Source organism: Camelus bactrianus, chromosome 20, assembly GCF_048773025.1.
Source record: "Camelus bactrianus isolate YW-2024 breed Bactrian camel chromosome 20, ASM4877302v1, whole genome shotgun sequence".
NCBI classification, from domain to species: domain Eukaryota; kingdom Metazoa; phylum Chordata; class Mammalia; order Artiodactyla; family Camelidae; genus Camelus; species Camelus bactrianus.
The window spans coordinates 17198194-17224145 of record NC_133558.1 but is presented as its reverse complement, the minus strand read 5'-3'; the positions used below and the strand labels follow the sequence as shown (position 1 = coordinate 17224145).

The 25952-nt window shown below is 38.6% G+C and overlaps 2 protein-coding genes across 11 annotated transcripts in view; one reads left to right on the top strand and one right to left on the bottom strand.

Moving 5' to 3' along the window:
• Positions 1–25952, top strand: part of SLC17A1 (solute carrier family 17 member 1) — an 88723-nt gene that overhangs the window by 32930 nt on the left and 29841 nt on the right. Inside the window, exon 13 of one of the 4 annotated variants that reach the window (XM_074348199.1) lies at positions 7905–8157. The exons of 1 other annotated variant lie outside the window; for it this stretch is intronic. The gene's annotated coding sequence lies outside the window, so the exon portion shown is untranslated. Of the gene's footprint in view, positions 1–3870; positions 3979–7904; positions 8158–25952 lie in introns of those variants that run through there. 2 more of the 4 variants (XM_010974222.3, XM_074348200.1) reach the window with 2 other exon arrangements.
• SLC17A4 (solute carrier family 17 member 4) lies at positions 7–25795 on the bottom strand. 7 transcript variants are annotated; one of them, XM_074348196.1, is made up of 12 exons: positions 25709–25795; positions 20480–20606; positions 17623–17828; positions 16810–17043; positions 16641–16728; positions 16121–16207; positions 14100–14218; positions 13816–13977; positions 8709–8841; positions 8477–8624; positions 7522–7612; positions 7–3607 (listed from the first exon to the last, which is right to left on the bottom strand). In XM_074348196.1, exons 2-12 carry the CDS (start codon positions 20568–20570, stop codon positions 3284–3286), a joined length of 1683 nt encoding a protein of 560 aa, XP_074204297.1. In that variant the 5' UTR covers positions 20571–20606; positions 25709–25795; the 3' UTR covers positions 7–3283. The 7 variants fall into 7 exon arrangements, with proteins under 7 accessions (XP_074204297.1, XP_074204295.1, XP_074204299.1 ...); XM_010974221.3 differs by lacking the exon at positions 7–3607 and adding an exon at positions 3816–6132; XM_074348194.1 differs by having other exon boundaries at positions 8477–8841.

Below are 25952 nucleotides of genomic sequence, written 5' to 3'. Positions count from 1 at the left end.
GTAAGAAGTGGTCAGATTAAAGACAGATTTTGAAACTGGGGATACAGGAGAGAGAGGAATTGAAGGTGGCCCCTGAGCAAACCGTGGTGCTGCTGACTGAGATGGGAAAAAATAAGGGGTGCAGGTTTGAGGCAGAAGAGGGGACCATATAAAGTCTGAAACTATCTGACATCCTGATGGAGACTGGCATGCAGCCCAGCAGATGCACTGCTCTAGAATTCTGGGGAGCTGTTGGGGCTAGAGGTATAAAGTTGTGAGTCTGGGCCTCTTTAACATTTAAAAGTGAGGAGGAAAAGGGGAAGCTTGCAAGGGAAACTGGGAAGGGCCTTTGGTGAAGTGGGAAGAACAGTGGTATCTCAGAAGAAAAGTGTAAAAGGTGGGAATGAGTACCTGTGGCAAATATTATCAAGGGGTAAAATCACATAAGGTCTGAGAATTTACTGATGGGTTTGGGAAGAGTTACCTTAAAGGTGATCCTGACTAGAATGGTTTTCAAGTGAATGATGGAGACAAAGGGTTCAAAGGAAAATCTGATATTGTGCCTTTCTTCTCCAAACTCTATCAGTGGTAAATAAACAGTAGGAGAAATGTCTCTCTGTAGAATTAGTTCAGCTAATACATAAATAAGAATTGATAGATGTGAAACATCCCCATTTTGCAAACCCCAGTGAATTAAGAGATGCAGACATTGTGTACATCCACAGCTGTTAACATCACAAAAACACATAGAGACACTGTGTGCATCCTGATGAAAGAACACACCGCCACCAAGGTCTTGCTAAGAAAATCAAACTGAATGTGATTAAGCCTCTGCATATAGCTACCGTTTGGTAACAAATACAGAGAATAGGTTAAACTAAATCCTAAGGGTATCATCAGCAACTCCAAACCTTGGAAATATTACAGTCAAAAGACTCAGATTCTTTAACAAATGAATTATAAGGAAAAAGAAAAGCAGTGGAGGGGGTCATTTCACTTAGTATATGTTTCTTACAAAGGGTAGATAGTTGGGTTCAGTGATTTTACCCACTCTCAGAGTTGTCTATGTTGGATGAGCATAATCCAATTGTGTTTATTATAATTACAAGTATACTTCATTTTTTTCTGTCATTTTATGTTATATTCCCTTAAGAAAGCTCCTCCTCCTGCCCCCTTGCCTGCCTCTAGTAATTCAGAAGGTTTAGGGAATATTTAAGTTTGGGTTGTGCTTACACTCTTAATTAAATCTTCTGTGAAAATATACTCATTTTCCATTAGCATGCTATATTCTTTATCTGCCTTCTTTTCCCTTCCAAAATACCTAACATATTTGACTTTTCTAATTACTTTTCTTTGGCTAGGACCAATTCTCCCTGAGCTTGTAATTTTTCAAACATGGTTTAGGTAGAATTTCTTCAATTTTCTTGTTTACCTGGTTGCTGTTTCCACCTTCCCATCAGGCTGGCGCTAAAAGTTTAAATTCAAAGTTGGTTTCTTTTTGGATTTTGTGACTCTATTGTATGCTTTTAACTTGTGGTTACCCTGTTTTTTCAAGTATATTAACCCATTAGTATACCTGTTTACTTTAAGCTGATAGTCATATAAGCTCAAACATATCCTAAAAAGAACAAAAATAGTACCACTCTATCTTGATTACTGTTGCTTTGTAGAAAGCTTTGAAGTGTGAGTTCTCCAACTTTATTCTTCTTTTTCAAGACTGTTTTGGCTATTGTGGGTCCCTTGAATATCTATATTAATTTTAGAATCGGTTTGTCAATTTCCATAGAGAAATCAGCTGGGAATTCCAATAGACATTACATTGAATCTGTGGATCAATTTCTGGAGGTTTGCCATTTTAACACTATTAAGTCTTCCAATCCATGAACATTGGACTTTTTCACTCATTTAAATCTTCTTTAATTTCTTTCAAAAATGTTTTTTATTTTTCAGAGTATAAATCTTACATTTCTTTTGTTAAATTTATTCCTAAGTATTTTATTCTTTTTTATGCAACTTCTTTTCTCAATTTTTATTTTTATTTTATTTATTTATTTTTATTTATATTTTATTGAAGTATAGTCTGTTACCATGTGTCAATTTCTGGTGTACAGCATAATGTCCCAGTCATGCATATATATACATGTATTCATTTTCATATTCTTTTTCATTAAAGGTTATTACAAGATGTTGAATATAGTTCCCTGTGCTACACAGAAGAAATTTGTTTTTTATCTATTTTATATATAGTGGTTAACATTTGCAAATCTCAAACTCCCAAATTTACCCCTTACTACCCCATTTACCCTGGTAACCATAAGATTGTTTACTATGTCTGCAAGTCTGTTCTTTTGTAGATTAGTTGTTAGTGTTCTCTTTTTTCTTTTCTTCAGATTCCACATAAGAGTGATAGCATATGATATTTTTCTTTCTCTTTCTGGCTTGCTTCACTTAGAATGACAATCTCCAGGTCCATCTATGTTGCTGCAAATGACATTATTTTATTCTTTTTTTATCACTAAGTAGAACATTCCCTCACACCATACACAAATATAAACTCAAAATGGCTTAAAGACTTAAACATAAGACAAGACTCTATAAACCTCCTAGAAGAAAACATAGGCAAAACATTCTCTGACGTAAATCTTAGCAATGTTCTCCTAGGGCAGTCTACCCAGGCAATAGAAATAAAAGCAAAAATAAACAAATGGGACCTAATAAATCTTATAAGCTTTTGCACAGCAAAGGAAATGATAAGCAAAACAAAATGACAACCTACGAAATGAGAGAAAATATTTGCAAATAATGCGATTGACAAGGGCTTAATTTCCAGAATATATAAACAGCTTATTAATAACTTAATAACAACAACAGCAAAAAACAAACAACCCAACCCAAAAATGGGCAGAAGACCTAAAGTAGCAGTTCTCCAATGAAGACATACAAATGGCCAATAGGCACATGAGAAAAATGTTCAATATCGCTAATTATCAGAGAAATGCAAATCAAAACTACACCCCTCACATCAGTAAGAATGGCCATCATTCAAAAGTCCACAGACAATAAATGCTGGAGAGGGTGTGGAGAAAAGGGAACCCTCCTACACTGCTGGTGGGAATGTAGTTTTGGTGCAGCCATTGTGGAAAACAGTATGGCGATTCCTCAAAAAAACTAAAAATAGACTTACCATATGATCCAGCAATCCCACTCCTGGGCATATATCCAGAGGGAACTCTAATTTGAAAAGATACATGCACCCTAATATTTATAGCAGCACTATTTACAATAACCAAAATGTGAAAGCAACCTAATGTCCATCGATAGATGACTGGATAAAGAAGTTGTGGTATATTTTTAATGCAACTTTAAATGAGATTAGTTTGATTTTTGAATTATTCATTGCAAATATATAGAAGTATGACTTATTTATATTGATCTTGTATCCTGAAACCTTGCTAAGCTCATTTATTAGTTCCAATAGTTCTTCTAGTGGATTCCTTACAACTTCTACTGATTTCCAGATAAAGATCAATACACCTCTCCAGTCCCACAGTGCTCTGTGTGCTCTTATAGGGAAGGAAAAAGTTTTCCCTGTTCCTCTTAGGGTCTCTGGTTGGATCTGAAAATTAAACTGACAAAAAAAAAAAAAAAAGACAGATTAACAGGAGGAAAAGCATATAACTTTTATTGAATTTTTACATGTATAAGGGAGTTTTCACAAGAAAATGAAGACCTGAAGAATTGACCAGAGCAGGAAGCATTTATATCTTGTAGACAAAGAAACAATGAATTTGTGAAGAGTTGACAAGACAAAGGGGTTTGGGCTAGGGGTAGGAAGTGGTAAAGAAATGACTAAAAAGAAAAAGTTTAGTTTAATAAGTTTTCTTTGTACAGATTTCTTGGCCCCCAGTTCCATGACTCTGGTGATAAGACTGTCTTCCTTCCTTCTGGTACAAGGGAGGGCATCTTCCACATGGGAGTTCTGTGACCAGGGACAGAGGTCAGTGGGGCCTTCCTGCTTCTGCTGTTTTTCAAAAACTTTGGCTTAAGATCTCTAATATTCCAAAGTGCCATATTTAGGGGTAGCATGTCCTGAACGCCACAACTCTACATACTTCCACAGCCTCCTCACAATGAATTTGTGAAGGCTTCCCTTATTCTCTGTACTCTGGTCATAACTGATTGCTCCCTCTTGCCACCAAACCTTTGCTTATTCTGTACCCTCTTCTTAGAATGTTCTTTTCATCCATTTCCTGCATTAGTTAACTATCACCCTTCAGATTTCAGCTTATTGAAACTTCATAGTCGGGGCCCTCCATCACCCTCAGACTCGTGCATATGCCCTTATCATTCACATTCATAGCCTGGTGTCCTCATTATTTCATTCCATAGCCACTACATGTTCATTTGTGTGGTACTTTGATTAAAAGTCATCCACCCTCCTGAGATGTTGAGCTCCCTAAAGCTATGTCTGGCTTTAGTCTCTGCCATGCCCCGTGCTGTATGTTCATTAATGTTTATTTAGTGCTTAATGTTTTTGCTCCTTTTCATGGCCCTCATGCTGCTCACATGGAAGCTTAATGAAAGCAGATACACCATACACACTCTCCAGACATTTGAAATGGGGTCAAGTCAGCATAGGTCTCACATGCATTTTTGGAAGACATGTTAGGTTAACAAGATGAATGCTGGATGAGAGCCACTGAAGGCAGGTGAGATTCTAATAGAGGAAGAAAGGAAGGGCATCTGAGATGTGAGTGGCAGCATGAACAAATGTTTGAGGGGTAACGGGGAAACTGGACAATGTCTGTTTACCAAGATGCAAGTTTTTACTTGCATGATTCTGGCTTCCTCTTTTGCTCTGGTGAGAAACTGCCCTCCAGCCTCTGATGCTTTTATCAGAATAATTGAAGGAAAATTGTTTCTCTGCTCACAATACTTCTGACACCAGATGTATGGTTTCTCCACACCAAGCAGTTCTCCAGTTCTCTGTGGACCCTGACTGGCTGTCCTACAGTTTAATTCAATTCTGACAGTAATTACCCAGACACCAATCAAAGTAGTGGGTGCCCAAGGTACCCATACTTCTGTTTGATTTAGCCTCAGAATTGGGGGTTCCTATAACCCCCTCATCAGGTTTGATAATTTGCTAGAATGACTCAGAACTCAAGAAAACTTACCCTACTTTTACCAGTTTGCATAGGAAAGAGTGTAACTCCAGAACTGCCAAATGGAAGAGGTGCACAGGGCAAGCCATGTGGGAAGAGAGGCAGGGCTTCCATGCCCTCTGTAGGGGCACCACTCTCCCAGCCCCTCCATGCACTCATCAACCCAGAAGTTCTCAGAACCTCACTGTTTTATTGTGTAGGCATAATTGATTAAGTCATTGGCCATTGAGGAACAACTAAATCTCTAGCCTGTTTCTGCTCCCTGGACATGGGATGATGGAGCTGAAAGTTCCAGCCTTCTAATCACACCTTGGTCTTTTTGGCAGCAATCCCCCATCCTGAAGCTACCTAGAGCCCCCAGCCGCCAGTCATGTCCTAGTATACCAAAAAGACACTTTCATTCCTTCAGAGAGTCCAAGGATCTTAGATGCTCTTCTGTCAGGAACAAGGGACTAAGACCAAATATTTTAACAAAAGATGCTCCTATCATCCCTGTCACTCAGAAATTACAAAGGTTTTAGGAGCTCTGTGCCAGAAACTGGGGATATAGACCAAATATATATTTCTTCTTATGTCATAGTAACAGTGAAAAGAGTAGAGAACACACAGAAATTCAGACACACTTATGCTTTCAGGAGCTCACAGTCAAATAATTAACCTTCCTCTCCCCATCCCCCATAAACGTTCCAGGCAGAACATTCAGTATGACATAGCCAAGGCCTCTGAGAAGATAGTGGAAACAAAGTCAATTCAAGTTGAAAGGCTCATTATTTAAGCAGGCATGAAAGGGAAATGGCTACAAGAGCAAAGAGTGAACACCTAAGCACTGGTGTCTGGGGTATCACTAGATTTGCTCACAAGTGGGTGAATGCCTTCTTTTAGCCCAGTCCTGCACCTCTGCTTGGGCAAAGATGAGGTAGAAAACCAGGCCTGATATGCCCACAACAGCTGCAAGCAAGAAGACATTTCTCCAGCCAAACTCTGAATCCTGGAAGTAGGAAACTAAAAGTTATTAACAGTCTCCTAGTTCTCGTTCTTCCTGGTTCAGAAAGGCTCGGCACTATGTCCTACTGCCCCCACCCCCAACTCTGCCCGTACTATGTCTCTGGTTGTTTCTGGAATATACAGGTTAATTTCTGGTGCCCTGGCCTTCCCCTCTGTTGCAATGTTCCTACTCCCTTGATAGCCATTTGTCTTGCTCATTTGCTTGCTTCCTGTCCTTGCTTAATGTTACTTTTTCAATAAGCCCTTCCTTGACCACCCTAGTTAAAATGGAACTCCCACCCCCTCTTATGTGCCCCGTTCTCCTCTCCTGCTTTATTCTTCTCTTAGCCCTTAACCATCATTCAATGTACCATGTTTTTGTTTAGTTCATTAACTTTCTGTGAGTTCCTTTCCTACAATATCAACTTCACAAGGACAGGGATTTTTGTTTTATTCACTTAAATGGTGCATGGCACATGCTAATGTTCAGTGCGTATTTATTGACTGAATGAAGAGATGAATGAGTGAGTGAGTGAGTGATGAGGGAAACAAGGGCAGGTTGAGAATTTCCATTTTAAACAGTCATTTCCTGACAGTGTGTTAGTCAGTAGCCAGAAGAGAACTGAAGCTTCAAAAAAAAAAAAAAAAAAAAAAAAAAGAAAGAAAGGACTTGATATCAAAAAGAATACCCTTTCTTTGTTACTTTCATTCATTTTCCTGACTTGCTGGGGGAAACCACAGGAAATTGAAAGAATGAGTCCCAGGTGAATGTCATATACATCTTTCTTAATGTAAAGTCTGTATCAGTATGATTCTTAGGAAATGCTCGAGTTATCAGATGAATTTGTTTATTATGACAACTTTAAATGTTTATCCCAGGTTGGAAGGCTGTAGGAATATAAAAACAGTATGCAATGCAAGCAATACTGGTTAGAGGAATTTCTGCACTAACCACTGATGAGCATATATGTAAGGTGCAGGCTGCTTCTTCGTTCTGTCATAAGCTTAGTGCCTCGCTCATTGGTTCTGTAAATATTTGTTGGGTTGCTACATAGCGTGACCAACTCTTTCTGAATTGCCTGGAATTTTCAACGTTTTAGGATTGGAAGTCCCACATCCCAGGAAAAACCCTCAGTCCCAGGTAAACCAAAATGGTTGGCCATTCTATGTAAGAAATGCCATGAATATTGCTAGAAAATTTGATGATTAGCATGAGAAATTCATCTTCTAAGAGCTCATAAAGCATAAACTCATACAATTGACCATCCTCCCTCACTCCACATCCTAAGCATGTGATAATTTCTCTGCACAAGTTGAGCCTAGGGTAAGAATGAGAGATGACCTTTCTAGGTAATTCTTGTGACTATCATACACATCAGAAATTTGACCTTACCTGCTCAATGAGAAATCCAGCAACAGTGGGAGAGATGGCTCCCGCCATGTACGAAAATATTTGTGTTAGTCCCCTGAGTAAGGCACTGTACCTGGAGGGAGAGAGAAAGTGAGAGAAAAAAATATTCCTGTGTAAGCAAGTGTTTAATCTCAGCTGATCTTTGCAACTCTGTGCTTATCTCTGAAGATTCCTGGAGGACCCTTGGTCAACCCTGAGTGAAATGTACTGACTAGTGATTAATATAATCCAGTGCAATTCTCTGGGACTTCCAAGGGGCAATCTGCATTAACTTGTCAACATTCTTTATAAAAAATATACAGATTGGTGGTTGGCACCTAGTTTGTATGTTCTTTTGGCTTCTGCTCTGGAGCCTGATCTTTCAGCCTTGTTTTTAGGTATAAAAGTCTCCTCTTTGGATGAAACATTGGCTTCCCTGAGACCAAAGTATCTCCCATGTAACTTGGTGGTTCATTATCTGAAGATGAAGTATGTCCTATTGACTACGAACAGTCTGTGGACAGTCCCTGGGAGCTACGTTTGGAAGTCTTAGTCATCTCTGATATTTGTCTATATCAGAGGTAAATTTTTCTCCTGCTATCCTGTATCCTTTACCTCTATTAAAGCCTTACATGAGAATGCCCTGTGAAGTTTCATGAGTCTTTTCGGTGACCCAGCCCTGTGTAACTGCTGCATTCCCCAACTAGACTGGTGAGACTCTCCCCTGGTTGAATTGTAAGTGTGGCCACTGACTCCTATTTTCATCTGGAAAAACTAAGCTTAAAGTGGTTGGCTAGCTTTGGGTCCCTTCCAGGAATTATTTGGATGTAGGGCTGGTAGTAACATTTCTTGTGACCCATTGTATATATCACTCACATTTTACCCATGTGTCAGAGCAGGTTTAGGGATGCTGGACCTGAACTGAGCTTCTGTGAGGATTAGATAAAGGGATCCCTACCGAGGAGCGATATCCAAGAAGCTGACAAAGGCTCCTGATTGGATGAGGCTTTTGATGACAGAAGACAGCATCAAGAATACCATAGTGGTGCTGAAGCTGGATCTGACCCAAAAAAGGGACACAGAGAGTGCAGCTGGAAAGAGAACCCCTGGGGCAGGAGGACAAACACAGAGTGAATAGGAAGCTGCCCTGTGCATCCCATATCCACCCCTGTATCCACCTTGGTTCTTACCTATGGTGGTGAAGAGTTTCCTGATGGTAATGAGTTTGAGGATCTTTCTGGAGAGGAGAAAGTCTGCCAATAGACCTTCAAGGACAATGAAGATAGAGGCAGAAGCAAAGGGCAGTGCTGACAGGATCCCACTCTGAGAATGAGAATTGAGGTGAGGTACATGCCTCACTAACCCCACCATGACACAGATTGATCCCTGGATTGATTGTCTACATCTATAGCGTTTCTTTTATACACATCACCTTTAATATAAATTCCAGTTACTGGAATGAGCCAATATAATTTTAGTGCCTGAGGAAAAATATGCCTATAGTTCAGGTGGAAAAAAAACAGACTAATACTGTCTTCATATATAAAGATCATGTGGAAATTGATATTGAAAAGAACAAAACCCATCAGAAAAATAGGATACGAATGGACAGTTTACAGCAAAAGAATAATAAAAGACAGCAATTTGGGACCCACTTTACCTGAATAGTGTGGTGTTGGCCACCAAACCAAAGAGAAGCCCTGGTTCACAACTGGCTCTTGCTCTGACCCTTCTGCCTCCAGCCCTACCTCCTACCCCAGTGATAGCTGTCAGCACACCCTGGGGGAAGAGTAACTCGTCCTCACACCAGATCCAGCTCTCCTACCAAAGATCCTGGACCCATGCAGACTCTATAGGTATGCTTCCACAAAAGGATGCCCCTCCAAGATCAGGATAGGTAACTGTTTCACCTAATTTCATAGAGACAGAGACAGTTAAGCAAAATGAGGAGACAGAGGAATTTAATTCAAATGAAAGAACAAGAGAAAACCCCTGAAAAAAACAACTAATGAAAGAGAAATAATGTACCAGATAAGAGTTCAAAGTATTAATAAGAATGCTAACTGAATTAAAGAAATGAATAGATGAACACAGAATTTTAACAAGGAAGTAGAAAATATTAAAAAGAACCAGCCAGAACTGAGGAATACAATAACTGAAATGAAAAACACATTGAAAGGAATAGCAGGCTAAGTGATACAGAAGAATGCATATGTAATCTGGAAGAGAGAATAATGGAAATCATTCAATCAGAGCTGCAAAAAGAAAAACAAATTTTTTAAATGAGAAGAGTTTAAGAGATCTCTAGGATAACATTAAGCAAACCATGATTCCCACCATAGGAGTCCCAAAAGGAAAAGAGAGAGAGATAAAAGGGTCAAAAATGTATTTGATAAAACTATGGCTAAAAAAGTTGCCAAATACGAAGAAGGAGACAGATATCCAGGTACAGGAAGCACAGAGGGTCCCAAACAAGATGAACCCAGACTCACACAAAGACATATCACAATTAAAACAGTGAAAGTTAAAGATAAAGAGCATTATAAAGGCTGCAAGAGAAAAACAGTCACATATAAGGGAACCTCCCTAAGACTATCAGCTGATTATTCTGTGGAAACTGCAGACCAGCAGGGAGTGGCATGATATATTTAGAGTGCTGAAAGAGGAAAACCTGCAACCTAGGATGCTCTACTCAGCAAGATTATCATTTAGAATTGAAGGAGAGATAAAGAACTTCTCAGACAAGCGAAAAACTAAAAAGTTAATCAATACTAAATCTACACCCTAAAAATTTTAAAGAATCTTCTCACAGTGGAAAAGAAAAAGCTACAACAAGAAGAAAGACTCTATGGGAAAGGAAATCCCACTAGTAAAGGAAAATAGATAGTAAAGCCTGTGGATCATTCACTTACATAGGCTAGCATGAAGATTAAAAAACCACAAATTGTAAAATCAACTGTAAATAAACAGTAAAGGGATAAACATGAAGATGTAAAATATGACATCAAAAACACAAAATACAGAGGAGGGGAGTAAAAATGTGGATATTTTAGAACACGTTTCAGTTAAATGACTACCAGTTTAAAACAAGTAGATGTAGGTAAACATACACTAACCTCATGGTATCACAAATCAGAAACCTACAATAGAAACAAACAAACAACAACAAAAAAAAAAAAACAAGAGAGAAAGTAACACAAGCATATCAGTAAAAAAAAAAAAATTCATCAAATCACAAGGGAATAAACTAAAAGAAAAAGAACAGAGAAGAACTATTAAAAACAACCAGTAAAAAAAAGTAACAAAAAGGCAGTAAGTACATACCTATCAGTACTCACTTTAAATGTCAATGGACTGAATGCTCCAATCAAAAGGCACAGAGTGGCTAACTAGAATAAAAAACAAGCCCTATCTATATGCTGCTTACAAAGAATCACTTCAGAGCTAAAGATGTATACAGATTGAAAGGATAGGAAGATATTTCTTACAAATGGAAATGACAAAAAAGCAGAGGTAGCAATACTCATATGAAACAAAACAGACTTTAAAACAAAGTCTATAATAAAAGACAAAGAAGGGCATTATATAATGATAAAGGATCAATACAAAAAGATATAACACTCTTTAACACACACGCACCTAATATAAGAGGACCTAAATATATTAAGCAAATATTAAGACATAAAGAGAGAAATTGACACTAGTACAATAATAATAGGGGACTTTAACACTTCCCTTACATCAATGGGCAGATCATTCAGACAGAAAATCAAGAAGGAAACAATGGTCTTAAATGACACAATAGACCAGTTGAACTTACAGGACATTCCATCCAAAAGCAGCAGAATACACATTCTTTTCAAGTGCACATAAAATGTTCTCCAGGATGAATCACATGCCAGGCTACAAAGCAAGTTTTAACAAACTTAAGAGGATAGAAATTATATCAAGCATTTTTTTCTGACCACAGTGGTATGAAACTAGAAATCAATTACAGGAAGAAAAATAGGAAAAACACAAACATGTGGACACTAAAGAACATGCTACTAAAAAAAAAACAAAAAAACCAATAGGTTAATGAAGAAATCAAAGAGGAAATCAGAAAATACCTTGAGACAAATGCAACTGGAAACACAGCACTCCAAAATCTATGGGATGCAGCAAAAGCAGTTCAAAGAACAAAGTTTATAGCAATACAGGCCTTCCTCAAGAAACAAGAAAAAGCTCAAATAAAATACCTAACCTGCTACCTAAAGGAATTAGAAAAAGAACAAAGCCCAGAGTCAGCAGAAGGAAGGAAATACTAAAGATCAGAAAGGAAATAAAAGAGACCAAAAATAAAATAGAAAAACAATATAAAAGATCAATGAAATCAAGAAAGGATAAACATAATTGACAAACATTTAGCTAAGCTCAGTAAGAAGAAAAGAGAGAGGACCCAAATAAACAAAATAAGAAATGAAAGAGGAAAAATAACACCCAATACCTCAGAGATACAAAAAAAAATCATATGAGAATATTGTGAACAGTTATATGCCAATAAATTGGACAACCTAGAAGAAATAGACACATTTTAGAAACATACATGGATTTAACCAGGAATAGACAATCAGAACAGACCAATCACTGGTAGCTAAATTGAATTTGTAATAAAAAATAAATAAATAAACTCCCAGTAACAAAAGTCTAGGACCGAAAAGCTTCACAGGAGAATTCTACCAAACATATAACGAGGGGCTAATACCTATCTTTCTCAAACTATTCCAAGAAAATTGAAGAGGAGGTAGCATCTCAGTTTCATTCACTATTACCCTGATACCAACACTAGACAAAGGCACTACAAAAAAAAGAAAATTATAGGCCAATATCTCTGATGAACACAGAAGCATATATTCTCACCAAAATGTTAGCAAACCAAATTCGACAGTATATCCGAAGCAAATGAAAACACTAATTGGAAAAGATACATTCACCCCAATGTTTATAGCTTCATTATTCACAGTAACCAAGATATGGAAGCAACCTGTGTCCATCAGCAGATGAATGGATATAGAAGTTGTATATATATTTACAGTGGAATATTAATCTCAGCCACAAAAAAGAATGAAATTTTTCCATTTGCAACAATATAGATGGACCTAGAGGGTATTATGCTTAGTGAAATAAGTCAGTCAGAGAAAGATAATGTATGTTATCACATATATGTGAAATCTAAAATGTAAAATGAATGAATATAACAAAACAGAAACACATACACAGATATAGAGAACAAAGTAGCAGTAACCAGTGGGGAGAGGAAAAAGAGGGGGCAAGATAGGGGCAGAAAATTAAGAGGCACTATGTATAAAACAAATAAGCTACAAGTATATATTGTACAACACAAGGAATATAACCAATATTTTACGATAACTTTAAAAATACTGAATCACTATGTTGTACCCCTGAAACTAATGTAATATTGTACATTAATTATACTTCAATAAATATATATATAAATTTATATATTGCTTTTACCCCTGACTCAGATGTATAGAAATTTACAGAAATAGTTGTGCAAATGTATGACAAATGAACAAGGTTCTCACTGCAGCACTGCTGAATGATTGGAAACAACCCAAGTGTTGCTTAACAAGTTTCTCACGTACTGATAGGAAAAGATCCCTATTGTACAGCATATAAAAAATACCAACATATACAGTATATAATGTTTTGTGTAAAAAAAAGTTGGCAAAATAAGAATATACGTTCATGTATGCTTGCATTATCATAAAGAAACAATGGAAGAATAATAAGAAATTAATGAAAAAATTTATCTGTGGAATGGACTGAGAAAACAGCGGATTAAGGACAGGAATGAGAGTAAGATTTTTCACTCTTTACCTTTTTATATAGTTTGTAAAGTGTTGATTCCTGTTATTATCAATTCAACTCCTAAATTAAAATGCTATTAAAAAAAATGCAAGGAAAGGAGACCATCCCTTGTTGTGTATAATCCGAACAGCATAAAGGATCTCACTGTCACTTGGTCCAAGCTGTTTATTTTATAGATGAGTAAACCATAAGATGTTCTCATAGGTCCCTTAAAACATATGACATTTTATGAATGTCAAGTTGACCTAAAGCCATACCACTCTGCCCCAATAAGCAGTAGGATACATTGAGGTGAATCAGAACTCAAGTAAATCAGGTTGTGTTTCCTACATAAAGATGCTGGGCCTAATCCCTGGTGACCATAGGAGAGAGAAAGGGTTATATATGAAGCAACAGGAGAACAGAATGAGTTTTCTCTATACTTACATCTCTGATGTTAGCTTGAAGTACAGAGTTGATGTATATTGGTGTGTACATTGTTATGAGAAAAAAGTGCCAGTAATCAGTGAAATGAAAGATGAGAATGCTCCAAAGTGGTAGGGATTTGAGCATATCCTTAATAGGAAGAGACCAGCCTGGTGGAGAATCCTGGAAGAAAGCACATATCAATATCGCCTCCATCTGAAGACAAGAGCTTTCTTTACTGCACTTTTCACCTCTGAGGCATCCAGACAGACATAGGGAAATGGCAGAGGAGTTCCCCAGTGTACCTCTTGAGCCAGTGAAAAGATGATGTATTCCTTCTCACTAGTGCTGATAAACGGATGATTCACGGGGTCGTCATAAATGAGAAGAATCCAGAGAAAAGAACAGGCGCAGCCAGTTCCACCTAGGAAAAGATCTACTTAGCACAGGATTGGAGTTCTACCACTTTGACTCTGCCCTGAGATGTTTCCTGTGGTTGATAGAATGGCCCCAATACTCCACTCCTCCCTGCATCTATCCCTTCATAGATCTATCATAGGTGGAGGGTACTTCCTTGCCATTGACTTTGGCTTCGGCCATGAAACTTACTTTTGCCAGTGACATGGAGGAGTTCAGAGCCTAGGCCTTAAGAAGCACTGTGTTTTTCCCCTTGTCCTCTCAATTCTTAGCCATCGATATAGGAAGAACATGTTCTAGCTCACCCGTTGTCCAAGGCAGCTGTCCCCCAAAACGAAGAGACTAAGTGGTTATTGTTTTAAATCACTGAGTTTGGGGAGGTTTTAAAATGTACCATTGTTAAGGCTGTGTCTTAAGTTCAAGTTATTAGTGTGTTTGACCCATGTGCTTGAAAATGCTCTCACTGTCGAGATATCAGCCAGCATCCTTCATGTTGGTCATGCTTCTGCAAAGTTCCTGTCATCATTAAACTTTTTCTTATCCATCTCTAATACTTAAGAATTAGCAGCAATACATATGTGCAGCTGATTACTCAGTTTTTAAACATGGAATGAAATTAATCCTCAGCAAATATATTTTCTCTAATATATACGTGATTACAGTAGTGGACAACTCAACATTATTAGTATTAAGTGGAAATATGATTCATATAAAAATTCCCTTTTTAAACTCTTAAGAAAGTCTTGAAAGTTCTCTTCACTTGCTAGCTTGTCACTTATACATCCCTTCACAAATATAGAGCAGCCACCATACACAAGGCATTCTGCTAGATTTTGAGAATATGAGAATCCAAAGACACAATTTTGTCATCAAGGAACTTAAAATCAAAAAGGGGGTAAGAGATATGAAAAGGAGCACTGTTGTACACTGAGGACGGAGGATGTTAACATTGATTCAACAAATGTTTAATGAGTTCTAATTTTGTATATACTGCTTACTGTTTCTCAAAACCAGGAATACAGTAAGCCTCTCTCATTACTTGAAAATTTTGTGACCTGCCCTTTTAAGGTTTCCATGACAGAGCCTTTAAAGGTTGATCTGCTATAGTAATCAATCTTTATACATTTTTGTCTAGCAAATGCATTGGCCTGATGTTATAGGAACCTTGGATCTAAGAATATTATCCTCTAATGAAAAACACCAGGATTTACTGGTCCCACTGGAATTAGGCAGTTTGTAGATGGGATTCCAGGAAATGTTTCAGAAATCAAACAAACACAAGCATTAGCTGACAGCATCTGGGAAGATCCCACCCAGGGCTGCTTAAAGGCAAAATTGTGAAGTAGTAGAATTTTGCCTCTGGAACATTCCATATATCTTGGGAACCTTTCCACCGCATCCCTCTGTATATTACGTCCATGCCTGAGCCTCACATTGGTCTGCTCTGAATTGCATCCTCTACTGTTTAATTCCCTCCTCCAATCGGTATTTTGCCTATGATTAGGTCACATTTCCACAATTTTCTGGTTGTAGTAATAATGGGAGAAATTTAAAAGAATGTATTAAATAAATAGCATAACTAAAAATATAACCCCACCAAGATTACATTTTCAACATCTTATGAAAGAAATTCTTCTGAGCCCCTTTGTGGATTTAATATAGAAGCAGGAAAGATTGTTATGATGCCTTTAATGACATCAGGTTATTCTATTTAGGCAATCAGGATGTTAAAACTCAAATGTCATTTGCAAGTTTCACATGATAAACTCTGAACATTATCAACTTTAGCTACATAAATATCTATATCTATTAGGATTTGGTTAACCATAGATGACTTGCATCACAGAAATCATGCCCAGCAGTCTCTGTCATAAAACAAGATTCTGAGATTTGAAAAGCACAAACTCACCGAAGATATAGAAGACATAAGGCCATCCTATGGTCTGGCAGATGTGACCACCAGCAAGGAAGATGATGAAGCAGCCCAGCACTGACCCTAAACAGAAGATGTTCTGGGTGAGAAAGTCAGACTTGGGACTCCGTATGCTTCTTACAGATAGATTTCATCATAAAGCTGAGTTGCAACCCAGACTACAAAGTTCAAATTCTGGTCCTTTACTTAGTAGCTGTGTGATTTTGGACAAGTTATTAGTCTATTTGTGTTTCAAATTCGTTTATGGGTGAAATGGAAATAGTTATATGTAAGTGAATTGTAAGATTGTTCTGAGACTAAAATGAAATTAAAAGCATTTGCAGGAATGTTTGGTGCCCAGAAAACATTTGCTTAGGCTCAAGAAAGATAGTGTAGGATATTGTCTTAGAGCAAGAAGACAGAGCAGTTAGGATATAAGGTTTTGGTTTCTGTTGATAAGCCATTGCAGAGTACTCTTGGACAGGTCACATAAGGTGAAAATTAGGATATCAATTACCTGATTGAGCAATGGTGGTGAGTTGACTCCTTTCCATTGGAGGAGCCCATCTGGCCCAGATTGAATACTGACATGTTAATGCCAAAACCTGGAAAAACAGTTGATTCTTGGCTACCTGAGGTCATTTTGGAATCTATGTTCTAGTCATACTTAGAAAACATCTTGGTACCTGAACGAGGCCTTGGATGACCCGTAGGACAATGAGCAAAGTCACTCCAGTATCAGCTGCTAGTGGAATGAAGAGGTTCAGGACTGAGGAAATAAATATGCCAGCACCAGTCAAGTACTTAGCTCCAAATAGTTCAACCAGAAAGACACTAGGGATTGGAGCCAAGAATGAGCCAAAGTTGAGTGAGCTGAGGATGATTCCCTGGATTTCAGGACTCCAGTCATACATAGCAGCCTAGATGACAAAGAGAATATCACTTTTTATCTCTGGCTAGAGAGTTGACAGTTTTTGTTGTGAGTACTTGAGAGGCAAGAAAATAATTGGCAGTTCTCTTTCCTCTTACCCCTCTCCAAGCCCTCCAATCTACCAATTTTATCAAGAAAACCTAAGCATATACCCAACATTCTCTTTCCCCTCCCACAGGTTCCTCAGTTACACAATTAACTGACCAATTAAAATATGAGAGCTTATAAAAAAAGAAAGCCTGTAGAGAAGAAAGCATCATAGACAAGATAATTTAAAAATATGTGAAGGAAGAAAGGGAAAGTAGACGTAAATATGTAAAACTTATTTTGTGATGATTTTCATCATAGTAAGGGAAGAATTTGTGTTCACTAAATGGTAAAAATCTGTTTCCTTCATTCTAATTTAGTCCCTAGTTACACTTACAGGCACTTAGTCACGATAAAACTTCAGATACAAATTATGTTCTTGTGTAATATAATTCCTTGAATATAGCCAATGCTCAATAAATAATTCTTTAGTTCAAAATATTTGAGTCAAAGAAAGTATCCAGAATCTCTTTAAACTTACCACAACCTTGAATTCCTTCAGAGTTTCATTCCAGTTATCCTGGGATTCAGTGGGTGGCTTTTCTGTGGAGGCATTGGGTAAGCTGGGCAGGGCTGTGTTGTTCACCATAGCTGGGATGGCAATGCTCATGTTCATTTGTTGGGTTAAAATCGAAAAATTACAGAAATGCATGATAAAGGCTAGCCCATGACGGACTGAACAGAAGCCTGAAACAAGAGGGTACAGAAAGTCTTAAAATTGGTATGCTTTTCTCCCACCCTCCCTAAATCTGGAAGTGGGAAGAGATTGCAGTCTGTCTGTGAGGCAGCAATATCGAGAGAGCAAATGTTATTCAGTAGGTATGTGGTGGACACCTGTACCCCTACGAGGTGAGGGGCCCAATAACTCACTCTGAACCGTTACTCAAGCAGAGACTTAAAGAATGTGTGGAATTGGAATTGGTCAGAGTAGGCATTAAGCAGAGTTCTCCAGGCAGGGTCCTGGGATGAGCTGATGAAAGCCAGAATGGAATGAAGTGGATTTAGACAGAGCATTGGCTGGAAGCTGCAACTGATTGGATATTGATAGTAAGAGACAGAAGTTGTTGGAAATGATCCCCAAGTGACTGTCTTGGGCAGCTGGGGTGGCTTTCAGTACCATATACAACCAAGGAACATGGCAGATTAAAATGTTCAGAGACTGGGAGGAGATGAGACTTGAAAGGTAGGCTAGGTTAGACTATAGAAGTATTTAAACTTCATCTTGATACTGTAATCTAGGCTTGCACAGAATTTGCCAGTAATCCAGGGGAACTCTGGGGTTACCCCTGGGGTTGAGTCTAGATACATTAGTTTGACAACAGCTGGCAGGACTGACTGAATATCCCTGGAGAGAGATCCCAGAGGTATAATAAGTGATCGCTGTCCTCAAGGCATGTAGGTGCCCCATTTCCTGGCTCCTGCAAGGGATCAAACGCTTGAAGTGGCCAGCACTGCTCCCTGTTGTGTAGCAATACCCTTGGTAAGTTCCAGGGATTGACAGACAGAAGAATCTTCCAACAGAACCTGAAGGTCCAGCTTTTTTCACCCAGCTTCTCTAGAGGTATAAGAGCATAAGCAACTGTATTATGTGGCCACATGGCCAGATGTGACATATAATGGGGGAGGGGGCATTTCCTCACATGCCATGGAACTCCTGGATTTGATTCAGTGAGTGTCTTAGATGCACAGCCATGACCAGCAAAGATATCAGTAGCCTTTAGGGGTACCAGTATGGAGAGAAAGCCCCAGCAGTGTCCTGAGGGTGTGATACAGAGGACCCAGCAGTGCTCAGTGAGTATGGACCAGAGAAAGAGAGGTGAGGGGAAAACTGATGTTGGACAGCCAGCAAAGTTTATTCATAAGCACTTATGAAAAGTACTTGGAGATCCAACAAAATAACCAGGTGGGACTTTGAGGAGTAGTTGAGGTCCTGCCTTATCAGGCGGGAGGAGACATAGCCAAAAAAGGATTAATATTATTAGCATAATGCCACATGTAATAACAGGCTGGGGTTAAGGGGTAGTCACCAGAGGACTAAGCAGCATGGTGGGGTGGGGTGCCCTAGAAGACTGTGGAAAAAACTGGAAAGACCATATGAGCCCCACTCTTGACAAATTATCATGGAGAGTTCCAATGACTGCCAAAAAGTGGGTGGAGGAGGGGACACTGTGTGAGAGAGAATAATGAGAGCTAAAGTTTATACAGTGCTTACTATGTGCCAGGCATTGTTCTAAATGGTTTACATATTATAACTAATTTAATCCTCGTGGAAATCCTGTGAGGTATATGCACTTATTATCATCTCACTTTTGCAAATAAGGAAACTGAGTCACAGAAAGTTTAAGTAATTTGCCTAAGGTCACACAGCTCATAAAATGCAAAATCAGGACTGCAAACACAGGCAGTCTGGCATCTAATCTGTACTCTTACCCAATATGCTATATTGTGCCATGGAAAATTTTTATATGTAAGTTCTCTGTATTACTGATTTTAAGAGAAAAAGAGAAGATAGGAGGATTTGGCTAATAGTGTATAGTCCAGTGGACTCCTAAATATTTAGAAATGGATGAGATCTTTAGAGATACAAACTCTTCCACTTTACAGAAGGGGAAGCTGAGGCAATGGAGCAGTATTCATTCCATATCAAATGGTAGTTAATTGTAGGGGGAATGTTTGAATGCATGTCTCCGGATTTCCTCTTTGATGGGTAAGATTAGGAGAATCCTCTTTTCCTTAAGACATGTTCACTTCCCAGCAGACATACTGGCTAAAATGTTGAGTCTTGCAAAACATTCCATCTTGGTTAGTGTTTTACTTTTTAAAGGCATTGTCTTATGAAAAGCCTACATCCTTAAGAGAATTAATATACATAGTTATAAGTCATTAAGAGTTTAGGGTAAAATAAGGTGTTCAGCAGTTTCCCTTATGACATATTATAGAAAAGCACTACATCGTAATATACCTGAGAGGGAGGAGGAAAATTGACTTCTATGATATGGTATAAAGAAAAAGCCTTTCTCCCTGAGGCAGGTCTGGATCTAATATGAGCAGAAAGATCTAATGGAATGCTTATTTAGAATCAGAAAAGCCAAGGTTGGCTTCTGTATTGTCTACTTAGCGTCCACTCTGAATTTTTTCTTTATCTATAAATAATATCTTGATACCTACCTGTCCTTCAAGGTTTCTTGCATGAAATGAAGTAATTCTCAGTAAAAATGCTTTACAGCTATATAGAATTCTTGGCAATTAGTTGTAGCAAGAAGATGCTATATATTACCAAAGGGAAGATGAGGTGACATAGATCCCAGTTTTATCCACACCCCAGTACATGGTTTTACCTTTCCTGGAGGTATGCGCTTGAGCTGTGTTTAAATTGCCATCATTGACAATACCTTCCCCTGTGACCTCAGCTTCTACTGTAGTGGACATTTTGGTTCTCTTCTCTCAGGGACTGGCGTTTACCTACTGAAGTAAAAGAATACAGAGAGAAGTGTCCCATATCATACGTGGCACGGCCCCAATTCTTCTAAGAATTAGGAGAAAACATTTTGTGGAAAAAGAGTTAGATTTGGGTTCAGGAGACCTGGTTTGTTGTCCAGACTCGATCACCATCCAGATGTGTGGTTTTGGGAATGTCACGTATCTGCTTCTCTAAAATGAGGGATCTGGCCTCGATTGCCTTAATAGATCGTAATATTCTTTCCAGTTCTGTGTTCTCATGTCTCTTTAAGAAATAATGAATCAAACTTTTTCAGAATAGATAAAACTCAAGATTTCTTAGATTCAGGAATCACAGTGAGTCTCAAACCAGAGAAGTGAAATTAAATCTACATCTAGATATATCATAAGGATACTGCAGGATACAAAAAGCATAAGACTTATATATAGCAATAGCTGCCATAAAAGTCATTGACAGAAAAGGAGAAATTTCAGTACGAAATCCAGTAAGAGAGTGGTGCTTTTTAAACTTCTTCAAGATAATAGAAAAAGACAAAAATACAGGAAAATGGGTGAAGAGTAGGTAACCATCAGAACAATACATAAATATAAACGAAGAACAAACAGGGGGAAGTGCACTCTGCCTTACTACAAAGGTCATGGAAGTTAAAAGAACAGTGCCTTACTATTTCTCACCCGTCAGCTTTCATAAATATGCAAGAGACTTTCATCACCAAGTTTAGGCAAAAGTGTGAGTAAATAAACTGTTGTTTATGGTTGTCAAACTGCATCCTTCCACTTAGTATTTCTGCTTCATGACATCTGCACAGCCACATAAAGAGTATGTCCCAAGACACTCCTTGTAACAATAGTTGTAAAAGTAAAATATCAGAAACAACTAATGATTATTAATATTTGAATAGTTAAGAAAAGTACATGTAAATTTGGGGATACTATACAGTCATCAAAAAGAATTGATTGGGTATATATATAAAAAAGCATATAAAGATTTAGAAGATATATTGGGTGAAAAAAGCAAGTTGTAGAATAGTAAGTACAAGATAATAAAGTAAAACACACCCACACATAATATTCCATTATGTAATTTATGTGTTTATAAGTGAATAGAAAATTATGAAAAGAAAATTTACAATACTGAGACAATGACAGCTCTCATCTACATTGTCCTGAGCTCTGGTTTTCAAATTAAGATGCATGGATCTAATAACACTGGTCATCTGTATAGAAGGGAATGCAGAGGGTCAGTCCCTTGGGAAAGAGTGGCCACACAGGAATTTAATTTGATCTCTGGTGTTTAAATGCATTACAACAATGATGCATTTGTGAATAATTACTGTGATTTAAAAATACATTTAAAACTACAACAACAGAAAGCTGTCAGAAGAAACTGGGGTCACAATGTGTGGAGTGTAGGAATCTTTCATCCTGACTGACACCTTCAGGAAGTGTGTACACCTGTGTATGCGTGTGTGGTAAAGTGTGTGTGCAGGTACAACTGGATGTTTACATGGGGCTGTTACGACTCCAGTTTGACTGAAGCTATCCTATTTTGAGAAGAAAACAGTAAGCTTCATTCCAAAGTGATGGAAGAGACTTGAGAAGGACGAGGCAGCTGAGGGCACACACTGACTGAGATAAAGAAGCTGAGAGAATGTCTTTAGAGAAAGTTGCTAGTATGCTCCATCACTTATTCACCCTGCCTCTGTGAAAGAGGGGAAGAGGGTACCGTCCATTATTTCAAATCAAACGGTGATGGTTACCTGCAAGGGGGTCATCCAGAGCTTGTGTCCCCGGGAGGTTGTGTGTATGTGTGCCTGTATGTGTGAGAGAGAGAGAAAAGGGGGCTGGTGAGTGACACATGCCTCAGAATCTAAGGGCATGGGGCTGTGACTATTAGCCTGGGGCTGCCGAGCAGAGAGAGGCCCATGGCACACAGACCTCCCACAGCAGCAAGTGCAGAGATGCCTGGACAAAGGCCTGCAGGTCCTTCTGAATTAGATATAGACTTCTCAGGAGAGGTCCAGTTTATAGCCTACTAAATTCCTGCCCAAGAGAACTGTCTTGAGAGGCCACATGACCCCAAAAAAGTGGGATGGACTGACTGAAGTATGCCCAACAGCTGAGGAAGGAACAGTAAGGGCTGAGCAGTGGACATGCATCACCTGTGACATGGGGGAGACCGATGGGTGTCCCCAGTGTAGAACTCTCCAAAAGATTAGCACTGAACACCCACTCAAGCCCAGAAAGCACCAATGCCAGGTCACAAGAGTCCCAGTAAAAAACCACATTTCCTGCCTCTTACCGACCACCCCATATCTTCCTAACCACCAGCCCTAGAGGGATCAGAAGCCCCAGCTAGCAAGAAGGGTGAGGGAAGGAGCTGACAGAGACAGAGAATTAAGAAGTCAAACCAAATGAACCATCTTCCTTCAACCCGAGCTGCAGATGGGGAGAAGCTCTAATTTTAGGTGATGTTTGAAGTTTTGTGCTTTTCATCAGACTGGAGCTATCAGTTATAACATGAGATTATTCGGAGGCTGAAAACAACCAATGGACTTTTTATTCTCTGAAAATAATCAGAAAAGTTATGGGGCCGTATAGATGTAAAGGGAAGTAGGGCAGGGCAGAAGTTGTTGGTGAAATAAAATCGTTTCTGCTTTCTCTCTATGGAGTACTACTTTCATTATTATCGAAGCAAGTAGATATCTGATTCCTTGATAATATTGTTTTTAACTGTAAGTGGAAACATTACATAATGTCTGTGCATGTCTCACTTAAAGTTGGTAGTGGTTAACTAACAGAACAGTTACTGCATTACATCGTTCAAAAACACAAATATTATAGAACAAAGAGCCCTCCAGTCCACCTTGGAATCCAGAAACACACTGAAAGTTGAATTAATCCAAATCATTGCTCATTGGCAAAATTGGCTCTGGTAACTGAAAAGAAACCTGTCATAAGAAGGGACTGAATTTTCTGCTGTAAAAGCAATTTGCTTATCATATCTGTTTACACCTTAGGGCAATTAATTGAATTGATAGAATTATAGCAGTCACAGGAATTGAAGACACAGCTTTCAGAATAACATTTTCCCACAGGGTTATACCTATAAGGACTCTTCTAGCGTGCCAGTGCCTAAGAGTTCACTGACCACTAGTTCATTTATTGATTCAGTAAATATTTTTTGACCCCATAAATAGGATGTTCTGCTACCTTAGCTCTTTCTCTTTCATTTATGACTGAAGAACTTAGTTCTCATTAAGTTGTCCCTTCTCTATACTTATTATTACAGAAGCATTTGCTAGTTTTTCTAGTAACTAGCAATAATGCCAGCATCTTGTCCCCAGCTGCATCAGTTTGTCCTACCTTCCTCCACTGCCAATTTCTACTGCCTTGTTAACTCCAGCAAAGTCTCCAGGATGGTCACAAAATGAAAAGAAAGAAGTTAACAGTGACATTTGCCATGAAGAAAATGAGAGTAGCAGGGACAGCGACTAAGTAATTAGCATCTTGAGAATAGGACAATTACTTTACCAAATCTAACTACTTTACCTGGTTTATGAGAAAGTTATATCTGAATTGCAGTGGGAATGATGAGAAGGAAGCAGCTCTGAACAAGAACATTCCAGACAAAGGGACCAGCAAGTTTGACCAACATGGCCAGTGCAGAGTGAGTGAGGAGGTTACCAGTGGGAGAGGAGATCAAAGTGGTAGTCAGGGACCACACCATGTAGGGTCCTATGGGCTGAGTAAGGGGATTGGATTTACCTTGGCTGCTGTGGGGTGTGTGGTTTATAAGAGACAAGACTAAGAACCAAGAAACTTGGGAAAAGGCTGTTGTAGTCACCTATTCAAGAGTTGATGTTGTCTGAGTTATGCTGGTCATGACACAAAAGACCCAATTGAGGATCTGTTTTGAAGCTAGAGCCAAGAAGAATTTCTAGTGAGGTGGATAGGGGGATGAGAAAAAGGCGGGAATGATCATTGAAGATTTCTAGATTTATGACTTTAGCAAATGAGTGAATGGTTTTGTGCTAAGTGGAGATGGGCGAATGAGCTAGAGGAGACCAGGTTTCCAGAAGCAAAACAAGAGTTTTGCTTTGGACACGTTGGATTTCAGGTGCCTGTTAGACCCAGAAGGGAAGACTGTGCAGTAGGCCTTGTGTCTATGAGTCTGTAGCTTGAGACGGAGGGCCCAGGTAGAAATATAAATTTGAAAGTTATCAACTTTATTTATTTAGAGACCATGTAAATGAGGAAGAACCTGAAAAGAAACTGGGCGGGTCATTCTTATATCAATTTCCTGTCAGTTTCTCTGGCCAAGGCTGTTTCTGTGTCAATTACCTTTGCATTAGATATATCCTGCTCTTCTGCCATTCACTAGTTCAGTGTGGAATGAGACTTTTCCTTAAGGTACCATGCAGTGCTATTAATGTTATCTCTCTCTGGTCTCAGCACTAAGCATTTCCTCCATACAAAAACTGTAGCTCTTACTCATAGCCCCCAAATAAAAGCTCTCTGCCCCAAACTCCTTACTCATTAAGTACTTTCCAAAGCCAAGTGGGATTTCATTTTGTTTTCCTTTCCCGAGTATAAATTAATTGGACAGATCTGGTCTGTTTTGATTATTTGATCTTTTTAGCGCTGATGAAAATCTTCCTCTGCCAGAGTTTACACTTAGTATCTCACCATAGATGTGATCAATGTTTTTTTTTAATTAATGCACCCCCCAAAAAACAAGCCCAATTTATGAATCTTAAGCTGCAAGTCATCTACTCTAATTCTACTATTTGGGTGATATTAACCCTAAAAAAGATAGTTTAAAATTGCTGGTTTGCCTCCAGTTCTCTGCAGCCATCCGTTTGGATGATTGGATTCTCAGGTTGTTTCCCCTGGCATTCTGGGGCTCTTTTTTTTTTTTTTTTTTTTTTAGGAATAAGTGACATCCTCTCTCATTTTTCAGAATTATCAAGGGAAAGAAGAGTCATCTTCCCCAACCCCACAATCTCCACCCCAAAACAACAAATTAAGCTACTGTCTATGGAAAAAAAAACCCATTGCCATCATCTCAAAAGCAGAATATTAAGAGCAAAAAACTGAACGCTAACCTGAGGGAGGTGGAGTGCAGGGTCCTCATTCCATTCAAATAAATTTCTCTCAGCTTCTCAAAATTTCCTAATCCCCAGAGGTAAATGATTACCCCAAAATTTTGGCACTTATGTTGCCGAAGTGGAGAATTTTATTGGCTCAGTGGTTTAACTTTTAACTTTCATTGTTTCACTGACAAGTAGATCAAGCTTGTTAAATCTTCCTCATGCTTCAAATCCAGACAAGGTCACTTCCATCTTCCTT